At 45.0% G+C, this 22,493-nt stretch overlaps 1 protein-coding gene across 2 annotated transcripts; it reads right to left on the reverse strand.

Annotated features, from left to right (window-relative positions):
- Window positions 1–15,913: 15,913 nt before the first annotated feature.
- LOC123095145 (uncharacterized) lies at window positions 15,914–18,322 on the reverse strand. Of its 2 annotated transcripts, none has more exons than XM_044516960.1 (5): window positions 17,446–18,322; window positions 16,937–17,096; window positions 16,708–16,790; window positions 16,277–16,547; window positions 15,914–16,135 (listed from the first exon to the last, which is right to left on the reverse strand). In XM_044516960.1, exons 1-5 carry the CDS (start codon window positions 18,249–18,251, stop codon window positions 15,995–15,997), a joined length of 1,461 nt encoding a protein of 486 aa, XP_044372895.1. In that variant the 5' UTR covers window positions 18,252–18,322; the 3' UTR covers window positions 15,914–15,994. The 2 variants fall into 2 exon arrangements, with proteins under 2 accessions (XP_044372895.1, XP_044372894.1); XM_044516959.1 differs by having other exon boundaries at window positions 16,627–16,790.
- Between the last annotated feature and the right edge of the window lie 4,171 nt (window positions 18,323–22,493).

Here is a 22,493-nt window from a genome sequence, read left to right on the forward strand (position 1 = left end):
ACCCCCGTTATGTTTCAATTCTTATCTTTTATGTGAGCAACATTGAAATCATCATGCCTAGCCAAAAAGACATTAAAGAAATGCTTGTTGGGAGACAACCCAACACTATTACCTATTGTTTTTGTGTGTTCACATGATTAAGCTACTATAGTAATCATGTTTTGTAGCTTTTATTTCAATTAAGTACCAAGTAAAGCCTTTGGGATAGTATGGATGATCGGTGACTTGATTATGTGCATGGTCTTAGGACTAGAGGGTCTCATGTTGACTAAGCTTGATTTAAGAAAGCCTGTGATTCGGTGAGTTGGGGATTCCTTAGACAAGTTCTTCTTGCTAAAGGTTTTGATGCTCCATATGTGCATCGGATCTTGCAGTCGGTCTCGGGTGGTCACACTGTTGTTGCAATGAATGGCACGGTCAGCAATTTCTTTGCCAATGGTGGGGCCTACAGTAAGGCGGTCCCATTTTGCCTCCGCTATTCAATTTTTGTGGTTGATGCATTATCATGTATGTTGGATCGGGTTGTGTCTGCTGGTCATATTTCTCCTGTTGTCTCCCACATTCTGCCTCATGGTATTTCCCACCTCCAGTACACTGATGACACTATCATTATGTTCTAGTTGAATGATGATAGTCTAGCCCACCTCAAGTTTATTTTGTTGTTCTTTGAAGCCTTGTCGGGGATCAAAATTAATTTTTGCAAACGTGAGGTGATTGTGACCGGTGTAATTCTGACGCTGAGGCCTTGAGGGTCTCTCACTTGCTCAATTGTAATCTTGGCTCCTTCCCCTTTAAATACTTGGGCCTTCCCATATCCTCGTTTCATTTGTGTGTGAAAGAATTCAAACCGCTTGTCTCGAAAGTGGGGAATAGGGTCATGCCCTGGTGTGGCAGGTACAATACTTCTGTTGGGAAGGTGTGCCTTGTCAATGCGTGCCTATCTTCACTGTCGATGTTCACCATGGGATTTTACAGGCTGCCAAAGGGTACACATGAGGGTTTTGACAAACATAGAGGTGCCTTATATTGGAATTCTGCAGACATCAAGCCCAAATATAGATTAGTTAAGTGGAAGATCATCTTAGGCCCAAAAACCTTGGGGGGTTGGGTATTTTAAACACTGATGTTATGAACAATTGCCTTGTAGTCAAGTGGTGGTGGAGTGTTATGTCTACTCCCCATGGCACCCTCTGGCTGGGCCTCCTCAAAGCTAAATATTTCCCCTCGGGTAGCCCCATATTCGCCTCCGCGGTAAGGGGATCCCAGTTTTGGAAGGATCTGGTTAGAGTGCGGGGCCTATTTTGTTCGCATGTCAAGTTTGTGGTTGGGAATGGCTCCTCCACTTGCTTCCGGTTGGATTGATGGTTTGGCGACGCTCTCCTAGCTTCCTTGTTTCTTGTTTTGTTTTCTTACTACTCGCATCCGTAGATCTCAATCTCTGAGCTCTCCACCAATAATTGGGACCCAAGCCTCACAAGATCCCTCTCTCCTGAAGAGTTGGTGGACTGGCACCGCCTTGCTGCTGTGTTCCCTGTGCTCTCGGAGGAGGAGGATGTTGTGGTCTGGCCCCATGTTGCTTTTTGGAATTCCTCTATCAAATCTCTATATGCTAGGATCATCTCTGGGTCCCCGATTACCAAGTTCAAGTTGATATGGTCTGCCAAAATCCTCCCAAAATTTAAATCTTTCTATGGCAGGCTTTCAGGGGGCGGTTGCCTTCGGCTGATCAGATTCATAAGCGGAATGGCCCTGGGTCTGTGCACTATGCCTTATACTCTGATTTGGAATACATTAATCATATATTCTTCGGCTGTGTGTTGGCCAAGGTGGTCTGGTGCTGTGTCCACCCCTGGTTACAAGTGTCTTGGGCCCCAAATTCGTTTGATGAACTCCGTCTGCTCGCTTCCAATCTTCAGGGTGTCTCTAAGAGATTATCCTGGGTTGGTTTGGGGGCTCTTTGCTGGGCCCTTTGGACTACTAGGAACAAATTCACTATTGAGGGTGTTTTCCCTAACAATCCTGCTTAAAATGTTTATCTCCTTGCAACATTGAAAATTATTGACCAAGCCGGCTGATCGGGATGCATTGGAGGTACTGGCTTCTAAAGTTCGGGCGTCTGCCATCTTACTGTCACCTCCAGCTGCTGAGGACACCCCCCCCCCCTAAATGTGGTCCCATTATGCTCTTCGTGGTTCTAGGTTGTTGACCTGTGTGCCCCTCTTCTGTTGCTCGGGCCTGCGTGCCTTGATGTGCTGGTCTACGTGCCATGATTGTTGGCCTCATACTCTGGTCTTTCGTGTTGCTGGTCTTATGTGGTTCTGTTTGTGACTTTACCTGGTGGCTTTATTTATAAAGTTGGGCGCATGCCTTTCCTTCAAAAATAAAACCAGTGGCTCTTCTTGAATATATATTTGTCAGTGTGAAAACATGTTTTGCAATCATGAATGTGTCGTCGCAATCATCCTTGTCCGAACTGGCATTTCATTCATGGCGGATGATGCGGGCCGTTATGAAAAATCTAGCCGTCTGTATTTTTTTCATTTTTTAGGCAGTCAGATGGTGCTCAAAGATAAAGAAGACCTTTATTGCACTTTTTACTTCAGAAGGTTAGCGGCTCTTCAGAAGAGTGTTATTGATTTCCAAAGTAGAGACGGGCGGGGACAGCATCTTGTCATCGATGGTGTGTATGGCGATTGATCAGGGCCTGAAAGGAAACTAGACCGATCAGTACACGTGCATCTATGTAATGTACTGTACAGTGATGTACGTACAAAATACGGAGCCAAACATTCTGTGTATCACTGTCGCTGAGCCCACATTTTTCATGCCATCGCGGCACTTACCGTGGTCACGTTAACTAGCATGACCAACTTGGCTAGAATTTGAGTTTTGGTTTAGAAAACTGTTTTCATGAAAAAGTGGGCTCGTTAAGTACCGTGAATATGGTATTATGGGACAAGACATGTAGAGAAGGTTCTTATCTGAAAAATTGCAAGAAAGAAAAGATACCATGGTGACGGGAGAAGTATGACGGTAGAGTCACTTGGAGATACTACTTTGCTCACTTTAGCTACTTGTAAATTGCCTGAACTTTGAATTTGGGTCGGTCGATTTTTTGGCCATTCATTTTGCTCTGAGATTCGTGTTGCCTTTTTTTTTCTAGCCTATGTTGTTTGTTGTGGTGGGCTTGTCTTGGGCCAAAGCCCATTAACTGTCTGGTCCAGCCCTCCTCTCTCTCCCTTTGTTCATTTTCTGTTTTTTTTGTTTTTATCTCTTTTTTATTTTGTTTTTTGTTTTTCTTTGTTAGTTGGTTTTTATTTTTATATTGTGGGTATTTTTGGGGTATTGGATGAGTGTAAATGTATATACATAAATCTATGCAATATGTGTGAAAACACTATTAGATGTATATTGCTTGCATATACTACAAAAGGTGCAATTTTAGAGTGAAGTTGTGTGCAAGTTTTCTTAAACTTTTTTGTTATGTTCCTTAAATGGTAAAATTATTGCTACTAATTCATTGTTCCTTATTTTGAAAAAGAATAACTATTATTTCATTTCATTTTTTCTTCAACGGTAAAACCAATGCCATTAATCCTTCCTTCTTGGGAATTCTTTTTTCAAAAATTCCACTATTACATGTTTATTATTTCGTATTTTGAAAAAGCATTTTCGTGAATATTGTGTGCAATTTTTGTCATTGTTTTTATTTTTATTTTATTCCTTCTTAAAGGGTAATACCAATGCCACTAATTTATTATTCCATAGAAAACTATATTATTTTAATTTCTGCATTTTTTGTTTCATTTTCTCTCTTCTTTAAGGTAATAGCAATGGCACTAATTCATTTCTTCTGAGGTATCATTTTTTGGGTGAAATTTCACTATTATATGTTTACTCTTCCATACAATTAAAAAGCGCAATTTCTATGAAAATTGTGTCCAAATTTTGTCATTATTTTTTTATTCTTCTCTTTCTTCTTAAAAGGGTAATATCAATGTACTTAATTCATTATTTCTTAGAAAATTTCACTACTATGATTTCTTTAGTTTATATTTCATTGTCTATCTTCTTAAAGGGTAATACCAAATTGACTAATTCATTCTTTCTTAGAAAAACTTCATTATTTTGATTTTGATTTAGTTTTATTTTATTTTATTTCTTTCTTAGAAAACTTCATTATATGAATTTGTTTTAGTTTATATTTCATTTTCTTTCTTCTTAAAGGGTAATACTAAAGCCACTAATTCATTATTTCTTAGAAAAACTTCATTATTTGGATTGTGTTTTAGGTTTTATTTCATTATCTTTTGTCTCTAATGGTAATACCAATGCCACTAATTTAGTTTCTTCTTAGGAAACATTTTTTGTGAAAAATCCGCTATTACGTGCTTGTTCTTCCATATCATAAAAAAACACAATTTCTATATATATTGTGTGCACATTTTGTCATTGTTTATTTTAGATTTTGTTTCCTTCTTAAAAGGTAATACCAATTCCACAAATTCATTGTTCTGTAGAAACTTCATTACTTTTGATGTTTTAGTTTTTATTCCGTTATCCTTTTATTTAAGGGTAATAAAAATGTTATACAATAATTCATTCTTCCTTAGATTTTTTATTTTGATATTATTTTAGTTTTTAAGGGTAATACCAATGCCACTAAATTGTTTTTTATTGCAAAATTCCACTATTATATGCTTATTCTTGCATATTATAAAAAGCGCAATTTTCTGTCTATATGATGAGCAATTTTTGTCATTTCTTGTTTCAAAAGTTTTTCTCCTTTTTTTCTTTCTGAAGATTAATACTAATGCCACTAATTCATTCTGCTTTAGCAAACTTCAGCGTTTTGATTTTTTATTTTCTATTTAGGTTTCTTTATTCTTGAAGGTTAATACCAAACGCATGAATTCATTCCTTCTTATGAAACTTCTTGTTGTGAAAATTCTACTATTATATGTTTATTCTTGCATATGATAAAAAACGCAATTTCTATAAAATTTCTGTGAAAGCCTTTTTTACCAGTGCTACCAACTCATTTTTCCTTGGAAACTTTTTTCTGACTTCTTAAAGGGTAATACCAACACCACCAACTCATTATTCTCTTAGAAAAACTTCAATCTTTTGATTTAGTTTTAGTTTTTATTTCATTTTCTGACTTCTTAAAGGGTAATACCAATGCCACTAACTCATTCTTCCCTAAGAAAAAAAATCATTATTTTGATTTAGATTTAATTTTTATTTCATTTTCTTTATTTTTAAGGGTAATGACTATGCAATTTTGTTTTAGTTTTATTTTAATTTATTTCTTCTTAAAGGGTAGTACAAATGCCAATAATTCATTCTTCCCTTAGAAAAACTTTACTATTTTGATTTAGTTTCAGTTTTATTTCACTTTCTTTCTTCTTTAAGGGTAATACTAATGCCACTAATTCATTCCTTCTTAGGAAACACCTTTTTTGCGAAAATTTCACTATTTATATGTTTGTTTTTAAACATTATTGAAAAGGCAATTTCTACGTAAGTTGTGTGAAATTTTTCCATTGTTTGTTGCGTTTTTTTGCAAATTTTTAGACAACTTTCTTAGTGTTAGTACAAGGGACTAAGAAGGCTAGAGAAAGTAGAAGGCGTCTGAGCCCTTGGATCTTGATCGTGTGGTGGAGAGAGATTTGACTGAAAAAATTCAAGTGTCTATCAAATAGTTGTAATCCTTTATTTTTTTTACCTATGGTACGATCATGCCACTCTATTTAATTATGTATTAGAAACTAACCTCAGTTCTAATCAAGTTCATATAGTATAATAATGAATCTCATTACAAAATGTGCTTAGGCTTATACATGTATGTAATATCATCCAGCATGCAAAACTTGCATTCATGGGCGTGCAGCATGCATGCAGCCTGGTTCTCGGTGTTGGGCTTGTGTACGTGAGCATGCCCACATGCAGCCTCAGTGCCCGTGGTGGGCTTGTGTACATGAGCATGCACGCATGTAGCTTGTGCACGTGAGCGCAGTGATAAAAGAAAGTGACTAACCCCTAAATTTGTCCCGGCGACTTACCCAAAAACAAAAACCAGTCAACTTACACATAGTCAGTCCCTACTTTGCTACAATGTACTCCCTCTGTAAACTAATATAAGAGTGTTTAGATCACTAAAATAGTAATCTAAACGCTCTTATATTAGTTTACGGAGGGAGTAGTTATGGTATTACCAAGTTGAACGTAGCTTCCCGCAGCCTGAAAACCTAGTATATGGACCACATTTTCTCTACTATTACCAAGTTGAACGTAGCTTCCCGCAGCCCTCTTACGTTCGTCCGACGACAGATTTTCTCGCTCGTCGCTCCTCGATCGTCCGCACATGGGCCAAAGGCCAAAGCCCAGCCCGAGCGAGCCAGCCTACGCGCACAAGCACACGCACTCCTTCCTCCTCACGGCCTCAAACGGGCGACCCTTGGGTTTCGCCCAGCCCCAGCCTCGGCCGCCGCTCGACCTCGGCGACCGCCGCTCCTTGGCTCCCCGACCGCCGCTAGACCTCCACGGCCGTGCCTTGACCTCCTTGGCTCCTCTGCCGCCACTCGACCTTCTTAGCTCCTCGGCCGCCGCTCGACCTCCACGGCCACGCTTCGCCAACACTTGCTTCCATGTATCCCGCCCTTCATTGATATGGACTCGTGCTCCTCAGCCCTCATGGTGTTGTGCTACACGCGTGCTCCGCGGCCCCTCCTCGACGGTCTCATACAGGAAGGACGAGGGCGAGTCCTGGTTACTGACGTGTGTGGGTGCGAATGTGGGTAAGATTTTCATTGATTTGTTCTCCGTTGGAAATTGTCCAGCCAGTATTGATTTCACGTTTCAATTTTTCTTGTTATTTTCGCTGAATGAATTACAGGAACACACCTATCATATGCCCTAGCAGTGCAGGCCTGAACACATGTCATATGTTGGAGTAGATGCAAGTATATGAATGATGAATGGGTGCTGCCTTAAATCATCAGCACATTAGTGGTGCCCGATCAAAGTCAAACGCTCGCCCTGGACAGCCTGTTCGCCAAAGTGGTTACGCCGAGCTGTAGCTGCTGGGCGCCCATCTAGCCGCTCTGCTGGGTGTGGCGTCACTCCTGTTCCCGGCAACAGGTACTTCTCTACCAAACAAATTAACTTAGATTGTGCTGCTGCAAGAGTTTTTATTGTTGATTTCGAATTTTTTTTAAGGAGAAAGGTTAGTAAATGATGTTGTTTTCTACAATGAAATTCAGTCGTCGTCTTTGCTATTGAGTGCCAAGGTGTAGATTCGGAACTGCGGGGTTCAACATAGAGGGCTTCACTACAATATTTTCGCCATGCGGTTGATGGATGTGAACGGCCTAAATAACACGGCCAATGAGCGGACGCTTCGTCGAATATTTTTGATCTATGCAACACTGGATCAATTACACATCCATCCACCCAACTTCAGTTTTGATATATTTGATGCATAATGCACAATATAAGAATGTCTGCAAGCAAACCATGTACCGCACATTTTAGAAGGTTTATTTTTCTACATTTCTATTTTTTTCTACATTTGTACTAGCTATGTATCAATAAGTATTTCTACATTTTTTTTTATTTGATGCCAAATTTTAAGGAACGTCAATCTGATGTATTTTTACAGTAATCAGCATGTTGACTTGGCGCTTGCCCGTTCGCAACATACCTTGGTATTGTCGAAGGGTTGGATGATTGTAAACCGGATGTACCATTAACGATAATGGTGTGGATGGATTGGGGAGATAAAGAATACGGGAGGACAAAGAAGTAGGATGATTTGAAGGTTAAAAAAATCAACAATGCTATTTGATGTGCATGAGGATCCTAAACAAAGCATGATTAATGTGAAACCAATTGGATATTCAGGCCCCCGGTGCAACGCACGGGCAATTACCTAGTTTCTTGTAAAAAGACGTTGCATGTACTTTTGACCAGACATGGAAAAAAATAAAATTAGGATAACAAGTGTGAGAACTATGGCGCAATCACAGTCAGTCAACTGTGGCATATCGGATGGGTCTCTTCGCGTCAATTGGAGTGCTTCGCTCCGTATTTACGCTGGTGCTCCATCAAATCTGTCCTGGCAGACGGATTTGAGGAGGATCGGAGCCTGGCAAACTGACACGAAGAAGAAACGTCGACACCTATCCGAGCACGGCCCTAGAAAGCGTAGGTGATATATTGGATCGTGATGCATATGGTGACGACAATACAATGGATTTGATGGTATCTCGTGTTGATGAAGGACTGAGCTTAAGTGCATGGGACGTGCCTAGACTTAGTAGCCTGACCGATCTTGCATGGAGCCTGCAATGGCGGGAACGACATGACGAGGTATAATGTAGCTTCTCTTGGGATGGAGCCATCCCTGATTGGGGTGGTCATGATTGTCTATTCATCGCCAGACACATCGAAGGTACCCTCATAAGTTGAGATGATGAGATGTGATGATCCTTGTTCGATTTTTTGCCCGACTGGGGAGTGATGATTTATATATTTACGGTACGAGAGATCAATTCCATCGAGCAGCTATCTTGGATAAACATCTTGGATCTTGATATTTGGTTTATCATTTTTTTAGGGGAAATATTTGGTTTACCATAGCAGGCGTGGTAAGGAGCTCAGCTTTTTTGGGCGAAGTGTGCAGCCTCAGCAAAGTGTAAAACTATTTGAATAATGGTGTGCATGTAAGCTAGCATGGCCAACTTTGTTAGAATTTGAGTTCTGGTTTAGAAAACTGTTTTCATGAAAAAGTGGGCTGGTTAAGTACCACAAATATGGTATTATGGGACAAGCCATGTAGAGAAGGTTCTTATCTGAAAATTGCAAGAAAGAAAAGATGCCATGGTGATGGGAGAAGTATGACCGGTAGAGTCACTTCGAGATACTACTTTGCTACATTGTAGTTATGGTATTACCAAGGTAAATGTAGCTTCCCGCAGCCTGAAAACCTAGTATATGGACCACATTTTCTTGCAAAAAGACGTTGTTGCATGTACATTTGACCAGACATGGAAGAAATAAAGTTAGGATAACAAGTGTGAGGACTATGGTGCAATCGCAGTCGGTCAACTGCGGCATACCGGATGGGTCTATTCGGGAACACTGTTGTGAAAAGCGCTCCTAGTGAATAATTTGGCATGTTTTGTTCCTCCTGAGCGGAAAATCACGCCAAAAACCGGCGGCTTTTCTTGGATATATTCCTGTTAGCGTGAAAAATGATTCGCAACATGGATAGAGGCCATCACGGACAGGGTGTTACCTTCTCTCGATGGTGGAACACGTTCCTGGCGGTTATATATAAAACACGTCGTCATGATTGTGTTCGCGCCGGCTGGTCATCCTTGTCCCGATCGGGATTTTATTCATGATGGACGACGTGGGGCGTCCGTAATTTCTCGATTTCTAGGTAGTGCAATGGTACTCAAAGATAAAGATGGCCTTTGTTGCACTTTTTTACTTCGGAAGAGTAGTGGCGCCGTTGATTACGTTAAGCAAGCAATATTCTCACGAGGTAATCAAATGTTGACAAGCAGGGGAAGAACTGACGACCATTTTGATCCTGATTTCCAAAATATGGGCCAAACAACTATGCATTTTAAAATGTTACTATAAGACAGCATTTCATCCTTCAGATAAGCATTCATGCAAAGGGAGGTAAACTTTGACATATGCTGCAAATATTCTTCATGAACCGACTTTATCCGGTACACAGACACACTAGACATAAAAGAGAAGAGAACGTTTCTCAATGAAGCCAGATAAGATGGCAAAAGTTCCAGCAACATGCCATATCATATCAGTTTTTTTTTTTGCGAGGAAACAGGAATTCATTAATTAAGTGGCAGCCATGTCTGCATTACAAAGGTCCGGAACCTCGTCCGGCCCAGAATGAAGCCACACCGCTGTGCGCTTCTTTATTCGACCAAAGTTCGCTAAAAAATGACTAACAGCGTTTTGTTCACGCCTCACAAGCTTAACTAAGAATTCCCCATGTTCCCAAAGACGCGAAGTAATCTCGCGGATCAACATCATCTGCTCCGATCGGTCGCCAGTACCTCCTTCAATTAGTTTTACCACTTCTGGGCAGTCCGTTTGAATCACAAAAGGCAGCTCAGACCACTGGGTAGCCAGGGAGATGCCTTCTGAACATGCAGCAAGTTCAGATTCTAGTGGTGATGTACACTGCCTTAACTCACGGCAAGACGAAAAAATAATATGTCCATGTTCATCCCGGAGGACCATGCCAGCTCCTGCAGTTCCGTCCTTGGCAGAAAAGGACCCGTCAATGTTGAGCGCAGCCCAGCCGGCCGGCGGTGCCTCCCACCCAAGTGCCGATGGCTTCTCACGCTCTAAATGTGATAACAATTTTCTGCTATACAAAGGTGCAGCCACCATTTTTCCTTTGATGTGATCTCCATGAGGGTACGCCTGGATGGCTAGCAATGAGTTGATATAGCTGGATAGGAATCTGGTCGAGGCTTCGACCGGCGGTGGTCGTTTGTCGTGGACGATCTCATTCCTCACATGCCAGCAACGCCAAATCGTCATGAGCGTATACATCCTCTCCTCTGGTGACAAGTCCGCGAGCACATGGAAAAGCCACTCTGGCCCAGTGTGCATTACTCGACGGATGTCCGAAATATTCCATTGCCGCGCCATAGCTTGCCACAAGGCGATCGCATGAGGACATCTGCAGAGAGCATGAAAAGTGTCCTCCGGTTCGGTAGCACACACAGGACATAAGTTAGATACTTCAAGGCTACGAGCATGTTTATTAGTCCATGTGGCCAGACTTTTCGTCGCCACCCGCCAAGCAAACACACGCACCTTAGGAGGAGCAGGGCACCTCCATAAAAAACCCCAGACGGCTCGTCGCCCGTCCGGTGCCCTGCTCGCCGCGACAGAAGATGGACGAAGACGTTCATCAAGTGCAAGCCGGTACGCGCTCCGAACCGTGAAGATACCATTACGCTCCGGTTCCCAAGCAAGGACATCCTCTTCTAGCCGTGGAGAAGTCCGAATTTTAACAATCTGCTCGACATCTACCGGATTGAAATATTGTTGTAAAAGGTCCATACGCCAAGCACCACGCTCATCCAGCAGCTCGGAAACTCTTCTCAGACGGCATCGCCCTTGCACGGTGATAGGCTTGCCAGAGCCACCGTTCGGGATCCAACGATCTCTCCATATATGAATGGATTGCCCATTACCTACCCGCCATAAAATACCATGCTTCAGAAGCTCCAGCCCATGCGCCACTGCTTGCCAAGTTGGTGAAGAGTTGGACGGGAAAACAGTGTCCACAAGGAGACCAGATGGAAAATATTTAGCTTTCATCACTTGTGCGCACAGACTGTCTGGGTTAGAGAGGATTCGCCAAGCTTGGCGTGCCAGCAAAGCTTGGTTGAACAAGCGGAACTCACGGAACCCCATTCCTCCATGTGACTTCGGCCGGATCAGCTTCTCCCATGCACGCCAATGCGTTTTCCGCCGCCCTTTTTCAGCACCCCACCAGAAGTTACGCACCATGCGGGTGAGATCATCACAAGTTGACGCAGGCAACCTGAACACGCTCATTAGATATGTAGGTAGTGCTTGGGCAATGGACTTTATTAGCACCTCTCTCCCGCTTTGTGCCATCGAGTCACACCACATGATGAACCTCTTTGTAAACTTTTCCTGGATGTTCTGGAAACGACCCTTACTCATACGCCCATTAGGAGTGGGAAGTCCGAGATATTTCTCTTCGAAGCTAATATTCTGCACTTCCAGTACACGTACCACATTATCCTTGTCACTTTGACTGCAATGTTCACCAAAAAGGATGGAGCATTTTTGAGGATTAATTAATTGTCCGGTAGCATTAGCATAAACATCCAGTACTCCCTTGATGCGCTGCGCCTCACCTTCTGTTGCACGGAAGAACAAAAGTGTATCATCGGCAAACAATAGGTGTGAAATCCCGGGTGCCCTAGGACACACTTTCAGTGGTGAAATATGTGTCTCTTGCGCCTCCTTCTTCAGCAAGGCCGCTAGTCCGTCCGCAACAAAGAAAAAGAGGAATGGTGAAAGAGCATCTCCCTGCCGTAGCCCTCACGACGGTGCGAATGAATCTGAGTGGGCTCCATTAATTTTTACCGTGTATCTCACCGAGGTGACACATGCCATTATCCATCTCACCCATCGATGATCAAAGCCCAACTGTTGCATCACTCGCTCCAGGAATACCCAATCCACTCTATCGTAAGCCTTAGAAAGATCAAGCTTATATGCACAATAGCTTTTGTCCGGGTTTTTCTCATGTCGGATGAAGTGGGTGCACTCAAATGCCATAAAGGCATTATCAGTAATAAGCCTTCCAGGTACAAATGCACTTTGCTCCGGAGAAATAATGTCCCCCACAATGGGTCTTAGTCGGTTGACTAAACATTTAGAAATCACCTTATATATAACGTTGCAAAGGCTGATAGGACGGAAATCTGATAACTTGAACGGCACATCAATCTTGGGAATCAAAACGATGGTAGTCAAGTTGACTCCCTCTGGCATCTGTCCTGACGCAAAAAACAACTGCACTGCTGAGATAATATCTTCCTTGACAATAGCCCAATGTTTCTGAAAAAATCTTGCCGGGAAGCCGTCAGGTCCTGGGGCCTTGAGAGGACCAATCTGAAACATCGCGTCGCTAATTTCCTTATCAGTAAATGGAGCACACAGCCGGTCATTTATATCTGCCGTAATCTTTCACTCAAATAAGGACACCACCCGGTCTGCATTGAGAGAGGCATCAGCAGTAAAAAGATCTTTAAAAAAGTCCAAGGCCATACCTTCCATCACGTACTGGTTAGTGTGCTTCACCCCTGCACTATCCACTAGGGCTTTAATTTTATTTTTTCTTGCTCTCCATACAGCTCGCCGGTGGAAAAACTGCGTGTTACGATCCCCCTCCTTGAGCCAATCAATACGGGATCGTTGGCGCCATAGCATCTCTTCTCTATACAACAATTCGTCCAAGTGATCCGACTCTTTCCGAATTTCTTTACGATCTGCGTTCATGTTCATGAGCTCCTCTAATCTGCACCTCGACTTTTCAATCTCCTTGATCACGTTCCCAAAAGTCTTCCTACTCCAAGAGTGGAGCTTTTCCATCATCTTGTCGAGAGAAACTTTTATGTCATGCAACCCATGTTTGGCACCCCCAACACGCCATGCTTCTGCCACCACTTCCTCAAGAGCAGCCTCTCTCTCCCACATTACTTCGTAACGCCGAACACACCTCACCCTGCCACCATTTTCAGGTATGCACCTCACAAGGAGAGGGAGGTGATCCGAACATGAGGAGATCAGGTGCTTCACTAATGCCTCAGGAAATTTATTCCTCCAAACGTTGTCCGCCACTGCACGATCCAACCTCACTTGCACATTAGCCCGCCCTCTGCGCTTATTATCATAAGTAAACGGGTAACCAGAGAAGCCAAGATCTGAAAGATTGCAGGCCTCAAGCACCTCCCGGAAAGCTATCATTTGCCCAGGTGACCTTGGTGTATCCGACAAATGCTCATAGTCCCACATAACTTCATTGAAGTCCCCAGCCAAGAGCCAAGGTAGATCATCCTGAGCTTTCAATCTTTTTAGCCCTTCCCACATTAGGTGTCTATTTTCCACCCGTGGTTCCCCATACACAAAGGTGATTCTCCATAGTTGATCATCAGCAGGTAACCGGACATACACATCAATCCATCTTCTATTGCAATCACGAATATCGACGTACAAAGACTCATCCCAAAACAAGGCTAGACCACCACTATTACCATCACTACTGACTCCTTCAAAACCACGAAGACCGACTCTATTGCGAAGACGATACATCTTTTCTTTATTCTGCCTAGTTTCACATAAAAAGATCATGCTCGGGGAATGGGCTCGAGTGTGAGCCACAAGATCACGAACTGTCGAGGTGTTCCCCGCACCCCGACAGTTCCACACAATGCAATTCATTGCTCCTGATGGGGCACCACATCTGGCCCCGTCAGTTTACCAGCGGCCCCTGGGCCGGTCGCCTCCATGTCCGCCTCACACGCCGTGCTGGTTGCTTCATCATCTACCTGGTATGCCTCCGTTTTCCCTTTTTTCTGAATGCCTCCAACAGGAACTTCAACAAACGGCACCAACGCCTTGGCGCCAAGTTCAGCCTGGACATGGCCAAGCAGGCCATCCACATGCCGCTTACCCAAGACAGAATCATGGTACACCATTGAGTCTAGAACGCTGTCAAACGAAACCTCGAGGGAGTCGAGGCCTCTCATGGCAGGAATAAAGTCGTTTGGTTTAGGGGCATTGTCTCTGATCACAAGTGTTCCATGCCTCCTACCTGCCGGTACTTTTTTGCCTCCTCCTGCACTCTTCTTTTTGTGTGGCCAAGTCGTATCTCCACCATGTTTTTCAACAGCTCGTGCATCAAACTGCACCTTCATCTGTTGTACCTTACTGCACTCTGGCTGCTGATTGGATAACTGCAGCCGTATCCTTTCCACCTCACTTGCCAGCTTCTCGTCCGTCTCTGCCTCTCCCATTTTTTCCTGCTCCTCAAAGCCATCGTGTGCATCCACACTTTCTGGTATTTCATGTACTTGTTCGTATGCAGTACTCGCTGCTGATCTGGCTGCTTGACATGTGGCAGATCCCACACTACCCAGGGAGAAATCCATCCCACGCCGTGCCCTTGGCTGTCCAGGTGAAGTTGTGAACGCCGGCCTCTGTTCATATTTCTTGTACGGGGAGCAGCGGAGAGAAGAATCATACGCTTTTGATGGGAACCCCAGCTTCTTCTTCTCACAAGCCTCTTTGTCATGACTCAAGAACCCACAGAAGAAGCAAAAGTGTGGAACTCGCTCGTACTTCAGTTTAAACGTGATGCGTTTAGTCACACCTTTTGCAGTGTACTCAAGTGTGACCTCCTTCTGCAATCTTCTATTATAGGGCAGCTTCACACGAATTCGTAAGAACTCACTCGTACCATGGCCAACATCCGGTGCATCCACTTCCAAAACTTCTCCCAACGTGCCTCCAAGAGCATTACCATAGGACTTGGTCTGTTTCTTCCAAGGTACATCAAATACCCTCACCCAAACTGGCACAGAATCCAATGCCGTTTCAGACGGCCGAGCATCACTATCAAATGGCCTGACCAGCAGTGCATCCCCATCATAAATCCACGGACCTCCCCGAGCCACAAATCTGTAGTCTCCTTCCGAGAAGAAGGTAATCACGTAGTAGTTTTTCTGCACTGGTTTGAACTCCACTCCTGTTCGCAGCTGCCATATTTTCTCAAAGTGGTCAGACAAAGTTTTCGCACTTGGGCGCTTCTGCGATCTGTACAGGCTCATAAGCTTCCATCCCATCTCCTCTTCATCTTCATCCTCAGCGAAGTCTACTGCCACAAACGCGACGTCCTCCATGTCCAATTCCCCTCCGATCTGCGCGTCAGCTCCTGCTGGTAGCCCACCTCCAGATGAGGGTCCGTCCCAGTTTCTATCCTCCATCGACGCCTCCTCCTCCCCTGTATACATACCCGCCGGCCTGCTCATCACTATCGCGCCGCTACCATGAGGCTTCGGATGGGCGGGATCCTCATCGGTTCCCCCATGATCACCCCCACCTCTAGCAGCAAGCGACGACCGCGACATCACAGACGATAGACGAGTTCTTCCTGGGTAAGGATCTGGTGGATTGGCGGCGCTGGGCGAGGATTTTGTGCCATATCATATCAGTTACATGAATGCATTGTGATCTAAGACCAATGCAACCATCCGAGGCAGCTAGCCAGCTCCAGATCCACAACCATGAATATATGCAAAGTTATGATGCACGCACATCTATCCAATCGATGGAAAACAACTCCAAGCATGGCGCAACGACAACACATCTGTAGAGGATAATTGATCAAGAGAAGCTAGTCGCCCAAGTTGGCCATGTTATCGACGAGGACCCTCGTGACGGCCCTCATCAACGGCTGCAACTCATCTTGATCCCGGATATGTGGAGGCAGTGCTTGAATCTTGAGCGCCAACCTCCTCGCCGCCGCCGGGTAGTTCTGCAGGTACGTACGTCCTCACGACATGTCAGTACGTATCAAACAGAACAAAGTCGGGCAACGGAGAGACAGACGTATGTGTTGTGTACTTCAGCTAAGAGCAGGGTGGGAGACGCTAATGAAAGCAGGGTGGGTGCTTACAGTGTTGCCTCCCTGGAGCACCCTGTGGAGGGGCCGGAGCTCCTCGTGCATCACCAGCGCTTGGACGTCTCCTTGGGGCAGGTCAGCACAAGCCGTGAGCACGATGGGCTGCAGCGCGACCACAGCGCACATGAAGCAGCGCCGCAGGACGAACCTCCCGTACCAGTTGTTGGACAGTCTAGCGAGGTGCTCCATGAGCCTGGACAGGAGCCGCCGCGTGAACTCAATTCTGTTCTCGCCGCGGTCGATGAGGCGCTGCACCAAGCGGTTGCTGCATCCATGCAAATTGGGTAAGTAAAATCAGCGATCGAGGAGCACCAAAGAAGCTAGTTGACGCGAGAATTGTGTACATGTTTCGTCCCATGGCCATTGTTACGGCTCGCTGAACGAGGGCATCCTGGAAAAGCGGGAGCTCGTCGCCTGTCGCGTACCTGAAGCATGTACCCAAGCACGGCACCCCGAACGATGAGTCGAGCTTGTCATCGATGGTGTCCATGGCGTGCCTGACCAGAGCCTGAAAGGATTCTAGACCGATCACTACACGCGCATATCTATGTACTTACTGTACAAAATACGGAGCCAAACATGCATACGATGCATCCATGCATACAAAATTCAGTGTCACTGTCGGTGATCCCACGTTCCCAGCACAGCACTTACCCTGGTCACCTCGTAATCCATCGTGGTGAAACAGCGGGTAATCAGTTCGTCCCCTCCGACGTTGTCCATCACGCGATCACGCACGAAGTAGTTGACGAGCGCGGTGGACAGGCCGGGGCTCCACGCCACCGCCGTGATGAGCAACATCAGAGAAGCCACCCTGCATCATACGTACAAATGAAGGAGAAACACAAATTCAGCAGCAGCGTTCACCACAATACACACAGACAAAATCACTAGTACCATGCTACTTCGTTTCGTTGTAGTGCCTACCCATAATAATAATAGTCTCACGACGACAGACAGAATCACAGCAGGTAAGGCGACCGAAACTGTTTGTTTGATCAGCTAGCTAGCTAGCTGTTTATGCTATAGAGATGCTGATTTAGTACGTCGTAGTACTGTAATTTGGACATGCGTAGTATCACAATGGTAAACTAGTTTCGATCAAACTGGCAGTAGTACTGAAATGGCAGCGAGGGATGGGAGTCGTCGATCTGTGAACGTACCCGTCCTCGGACCTCCAGACGAGCTCTGGCGTAACGGCGGCTTCCACGATGATCTGGAGCTCCTCGTACCGCCTGTCGTCGTCTACGATGACCTGGATGCTGTGCAGGAGCGCTCCGAACACTGCATGCCCTGGCCTGTTCCCCATGATCCAGTGCGCGCACTGCTTGAACCCGTCCAGCACCATCTCGCGCATCTGCTCGTCGCCCACCTCGAGCTGGTGGAGCAGGATTGCCGAGTGCTCCGCGTCCAGGGACATCACCAGCTGATCAAGCGTCCTCGGGGAACTGAGCAACTCCGATCGGATCAGCACCAGCCTCCAGTCTTGGTGAGTCGGTGGTGGCGGCTGCAACGGCTGCGGCACGAGCAACGGCGGGTACTGCACGAACTGCGGCTGCTGCGGCCAGGTCGGCGCCGCGGGCATCTGCTGCGCAACCATGGCGTCCATGTACTGGCTGGCGTTGGAGGTCGGCCCCCACACCGTCGGGCCCAGCGGCAAGTGGTAACCGCCGCTCCACCAGTAGGGGTGCTGCTGCGGCCAAAACTGCGGGTACAGCGGCGCGATCGGCCCCGGCACCGGTGGCCCGATGGCGAAGGGGGACCACACGTGCTGAATCGCGTACCCCTGCTGCGGTGGCGGCGGCAGGGGCAGAATCCCATCCCCCTGCTGCTGCTGCTGCTGCTGCTGCGGTGGCGGCGGTACGGGCTGAATCGCGTACCCCTGCGGCGGCGGCGGCGGCGGCGGGGCGGACGACGACGACGAGTCCTCCCCGCGGCCACCGGCGTCGGAGGGCCCGCTCGGATTCATGGGTTGCAGCTTCGGTTGCGGTTGCTCTGGTGTTTCGGATTGGTGGGATTTGGGGGGATGCGAAATGGAGATTGCTGAATGGATTGGACGAAAGCCTTGCTTTGCACCGCGCGTGTTTATATAGTGGAAGAGAGGCGGCGGCCGGGGTGAGGGTGAGAAAAAGACACCCGGCCGATTTACACGGGGAGGGGTGGGACCGACCAGTTGGCATGCACGGCACCCTACCAACTGAAGTTCGTTGTTAATTAAAGTTGGTTAAGATCTGATCGTATAATTATTGCGTCATGTATTACGGGCGCATTCACTGCATGGAGGATCAGATCAGTTTCGGTAGTAACATTAATTTGGGTACTCACCGAAAAGCATTTCGACTCTAGTAATTTTTAATGCACTTGACCATGCTCTCGATCTTGGTTGAAAGATGACTAGATGAGGCCTGACCATGCCCGTGTAAATACAGGGGATTGACACCCACAACACTACAATAAACTCTGCTTTTGTTTCATGTATGCAAGTACATGGAGATGGGGTGGTTTTATATTGTAGGAGCGCTTGATAAATGGTACTCCCTCCGTTCCGATTTACTCGTCGTGGTTTTAGTTCAGAACTAAAACCACGACAAATAAATTGGAACGGAGGGAGTAAATACGTAACCCCTTCTTATTGACGTTAACTTTTATAGTTCTGTTTGAGGCAATTAAGTCGTGTCGTGGTTATTTTTAGTATTGCTTGAGTCTACATCATTGTCTCTTTTGTTTTTGCCTACGTAAAAGACATGCATCTTCGTCAACACAAAACAACAAGCTTGGTGCGTAACTTAACCAAAAAAGATTCACCCCTGCTTTATAAATAAAGCACCACAACTATATAATCAGTCACAGACGACAAAAATAAATTGGCGAAAAGGATCAAATCTACTATAAAATCTCATCAAAGCAGCTCAAACATAATAAGCGTCGAGATTCTGAGGCCACCGAACGACCACTACTACCATCAGAACGAGCCATCGTGGCCGCTTCCCTACCAGAGCCGGCCTGCCCTTGTCGATGACAGCCAGGAACTCTTCGAGGCAAAGTTGCCGCTGTTGAACCCTTACATAGATATGAAGCACCTGACACCAAATTTCGCCACATGAAGAGAAGTCCTAACCTCACTGTCCCAAAAAGACGGCATGAGTCTATGCCAGAATTTCGTCGACTACATCCAGACGGGCGAACTCAAGGGCGATTGAAGCTCGGAAGACAAACTCAAAGAAGAAGCGCTGCCATTCGCCCATCAAGGTCCCAACGTCCAGGCAACATGGCTTAATCCAAATAAACACATCGTTCTAGGGTGTAGTCATCTACATAGATACTCCCTCTGTCCCATAATATAAGAGTGTTTTTGACACTAGTGTAGTGTTAAAAACACTCTTATATTATGGAAAGGAGGGAGTAGATTATAAGACGATGTTTCCTTTTCTGCTACTTAAGTGGGAGTCTAGGTGCTTATGCAAATTTACCTGGATTCATAGTTCAATTCATTTTCTCCCATTGATTTTACTTTTATAAACTATAATGGATGCTCGGGTGATGTACCATGTTTTTTTATTTACTTGTAGCATAAACTTTGTTTCTAACCTCTTGCATGTATTATTTCCCCCATGTTTCATATAACTAGACAATTAACTTCTATATATATTGAGTGCAAGAGCACATTCACTTACAAAAAAAGAGTGCGAGAATTCATGCCCTTGTTTTTAGAGAAAATGTGCAAGCCGAGCCCGAGAAAAGGCTCGAACCTTGCCCGGCTTTGAGTTAACAAAGCCATCAATCGGCCAAGATAGAGCAGGACAATACAGGAAAGTATAAAGCAAAACGAAAATAAAGGATAAAAGGTACATAGTGGAACAGACCCTAAGGCAGCTACAACCCCAGGCGAGAGCTTGAAGCACCGATGCCAACATCCACCGCAACGGCATCACCGGCATACCAACAGGTACACAAGAAGGAAGCACACCGCGCTTGCATTGTGTCACTAACTGTATCAGGAGGACCAAACAGGGGCCAAACATTGTTTGTCTCTGCCGCCACAAAGGGCCACTACCATTCACCCAGGCTCGATTGGTGCCGCATCAGCGGCCGGCAGAATCGTTCCCAGAACTATGGTGCACAAGCTGTCAAACGGAGACAGCAGAAACAGACCCCGCAAGCAGCAACAAACCAACCAGCCTGGCACCGTCATCGGCAACGGGAAGAAATCATGCCGGCTGAGAGCTGTCAATCAAAGGCGCAACCATGGAGCAGGCCAAAGGGGCAACATGGAGCACCCGATAGTCCATCATGTTACCGGAGATAAGAGCAAAAGAACAGCGCCACCACTAAGGCATCACTACTCCCCCAACACCTAGCAGATCACAGCTGACGCCTTCAAGAAGGAGCACAACACCACAGCGTCGTCGTCGGCCAAAGCAGGGGACTGATATGTCTCCAACATATCTCTAATTTTTTATTGTTTCATGCTATTATATTATCTGTTTCAGATGTTTAATGGGATTTAATAAGCTATTTTATATTATTTTTGGGAGAAACCTATTAACCGAGGGCCTAGTGTCAGTTTCTGTTTTTTTGCCTATTTTAGAGTTTTGCAGAAAAGGAATACCAAACGGAGTCCAAACGGAATGAAACCTTCGCGATGATCTTTCTTGGACCGAAAGCAAACCAGAAGACTTGGAGATGAAGTCAGAGAGGCAACAAGGCGGCCACGAGGCAGGAGGGCGCGCCCATGGGGGTTGGCGCGCCCCCACCCTCGTGGGCCCCTCATAGCCCCCCTAACCTAGTTCCTTCGCCTATATATACTAGTATACCCTAAAAACATCAGGGGGAGTCACGAAACCACTTTTCCACCGCCGCAACCTTCTGTACCCGTGAGATCCCATCTTGGGGCCTTTTCCGGCGATCTGTCGGAGGGGGATTCGATCATGGAGGGCTTCTACATCAATACCATTACCTCTCCGATGAAGCGTGAGTAGTTTACCACAGACCTTCGGGTCCATAGTTATTAGCTAGATGGCTTCTTCTATCTTTTTGATTCTCAATACAAAGTTCTCATCGATGTTCTTGGAGATCTATTTGATGTAATGTTCTTATTTGATGTGTTTGTCGAGATTCGAGGAATTGTGGATTTATGAACAAGATTATCTATGAATATTTTTCGGTTCTTCTCTGAATTCTTATATGCATTATTTGATATCTTTATAAGTCCCTTCGAATTATCGGTTTAGTTTGGCCTACTAGATTGATCTTTCTTGCCATGGGAGAAGTGCTTAGCTTTGGGTTCAATCTTGCGGTGTCCTTTCCCAGTGATAGTAGCTAAATTTTTTTTTAAATAATACATCTTTTTTATTAATTTGCACAAATATTACGCTGATATTTTTATTTTCAAAAATAAAATCCTATCAGCCAGCAGCAAGCCGATTGGCCTAGTCAGTCAGCAGTAGGCTGATTGGCCTCCTATCGGCCTACAGATCGCCGATAGGCCAGTCGGCCAACCCTGTCGGCCAGCTATGGGCTGATTGGGTCCTGTCGGCATCTCGGCTCACATAATTTTTTTTTCAACAATGACAGGCAAGTATTAAGCAGCAACTTAAAACATCCACACTACTAAATATTCGACATGTATATATATTACGGAATATTAACTGTCTACAAAAATTCACACGCCTGCAAAAATATTACGAATATTTGCGGGAGCAACTACAAATACTAACACACCTAAATATTTCATATCCACATATAGTACGGATTATTACAAAATATTGATGGAGCAACTAAAGAAATTCACACACGTACAAATATATTATGAATATTTGCGGGAGCAACTACAAATATTGATGGATTTAAATATTTGATATCTACATATATTTCGAATATTGCCGGAGCAATTTCAAATACTGACACACCTAAATATTTCACATCCACATATAGTACAGATTATTACGAAATATTGATGGAGCAACTAAAAAAATTCACACACGTACAAATATATTATGAATATTTGCAGGAGCAACTACAAATATTGATAGATTTAAATGTTTGACATCTAAATATATTTCAAATATTGCCGGAGCAATTTCAAATACTGACACACCTAAATATTTCACATCCACATATAGTACGGATTATTACGAAATATTGATGGAGCAACTAAAAAATTTCACACACGTACAAATATATTACGAATATTTGCGGGAGCAACTACAAA

Source organism: Triticum aestivum, chromosome 4B, assembly GCF_018294505.1.
Source record: "Triticum aestivum cultivar Chinese Spring chromosome 4B, IWGSC CS RefSeq v2.1, whole genome shotgun sequence".
NCBI lineage: Eukaryota > Viridiplantae > Streptophyta > Magnoliopsida > Poales > Poaceae > Triticum > Triticum aestivum.

Coding starts and splice junctions, on each gene's coding strand:
- LOC123095145 (XM_044516959.1), bottom strand. CDS start 18,251: ATGAATCCGAGCGGGCCCTCCGACGCCGGTGGCCGCGGGGAGGACTCG. Junction 17,097..17,445: donor GTCTGGAGGTCCGAGGACGG/GTACGTTCACAG, acceptor CGTATGATGCAG/GGTGGCTTCTCTGATGTTGC. Junction 16,548..16,626: donor ATGGCCATGGGACGAAACAT/GTACACAATTCT, acceptor GCATGGATGCAG/CAACCGCTTGGTGCAGCGCC.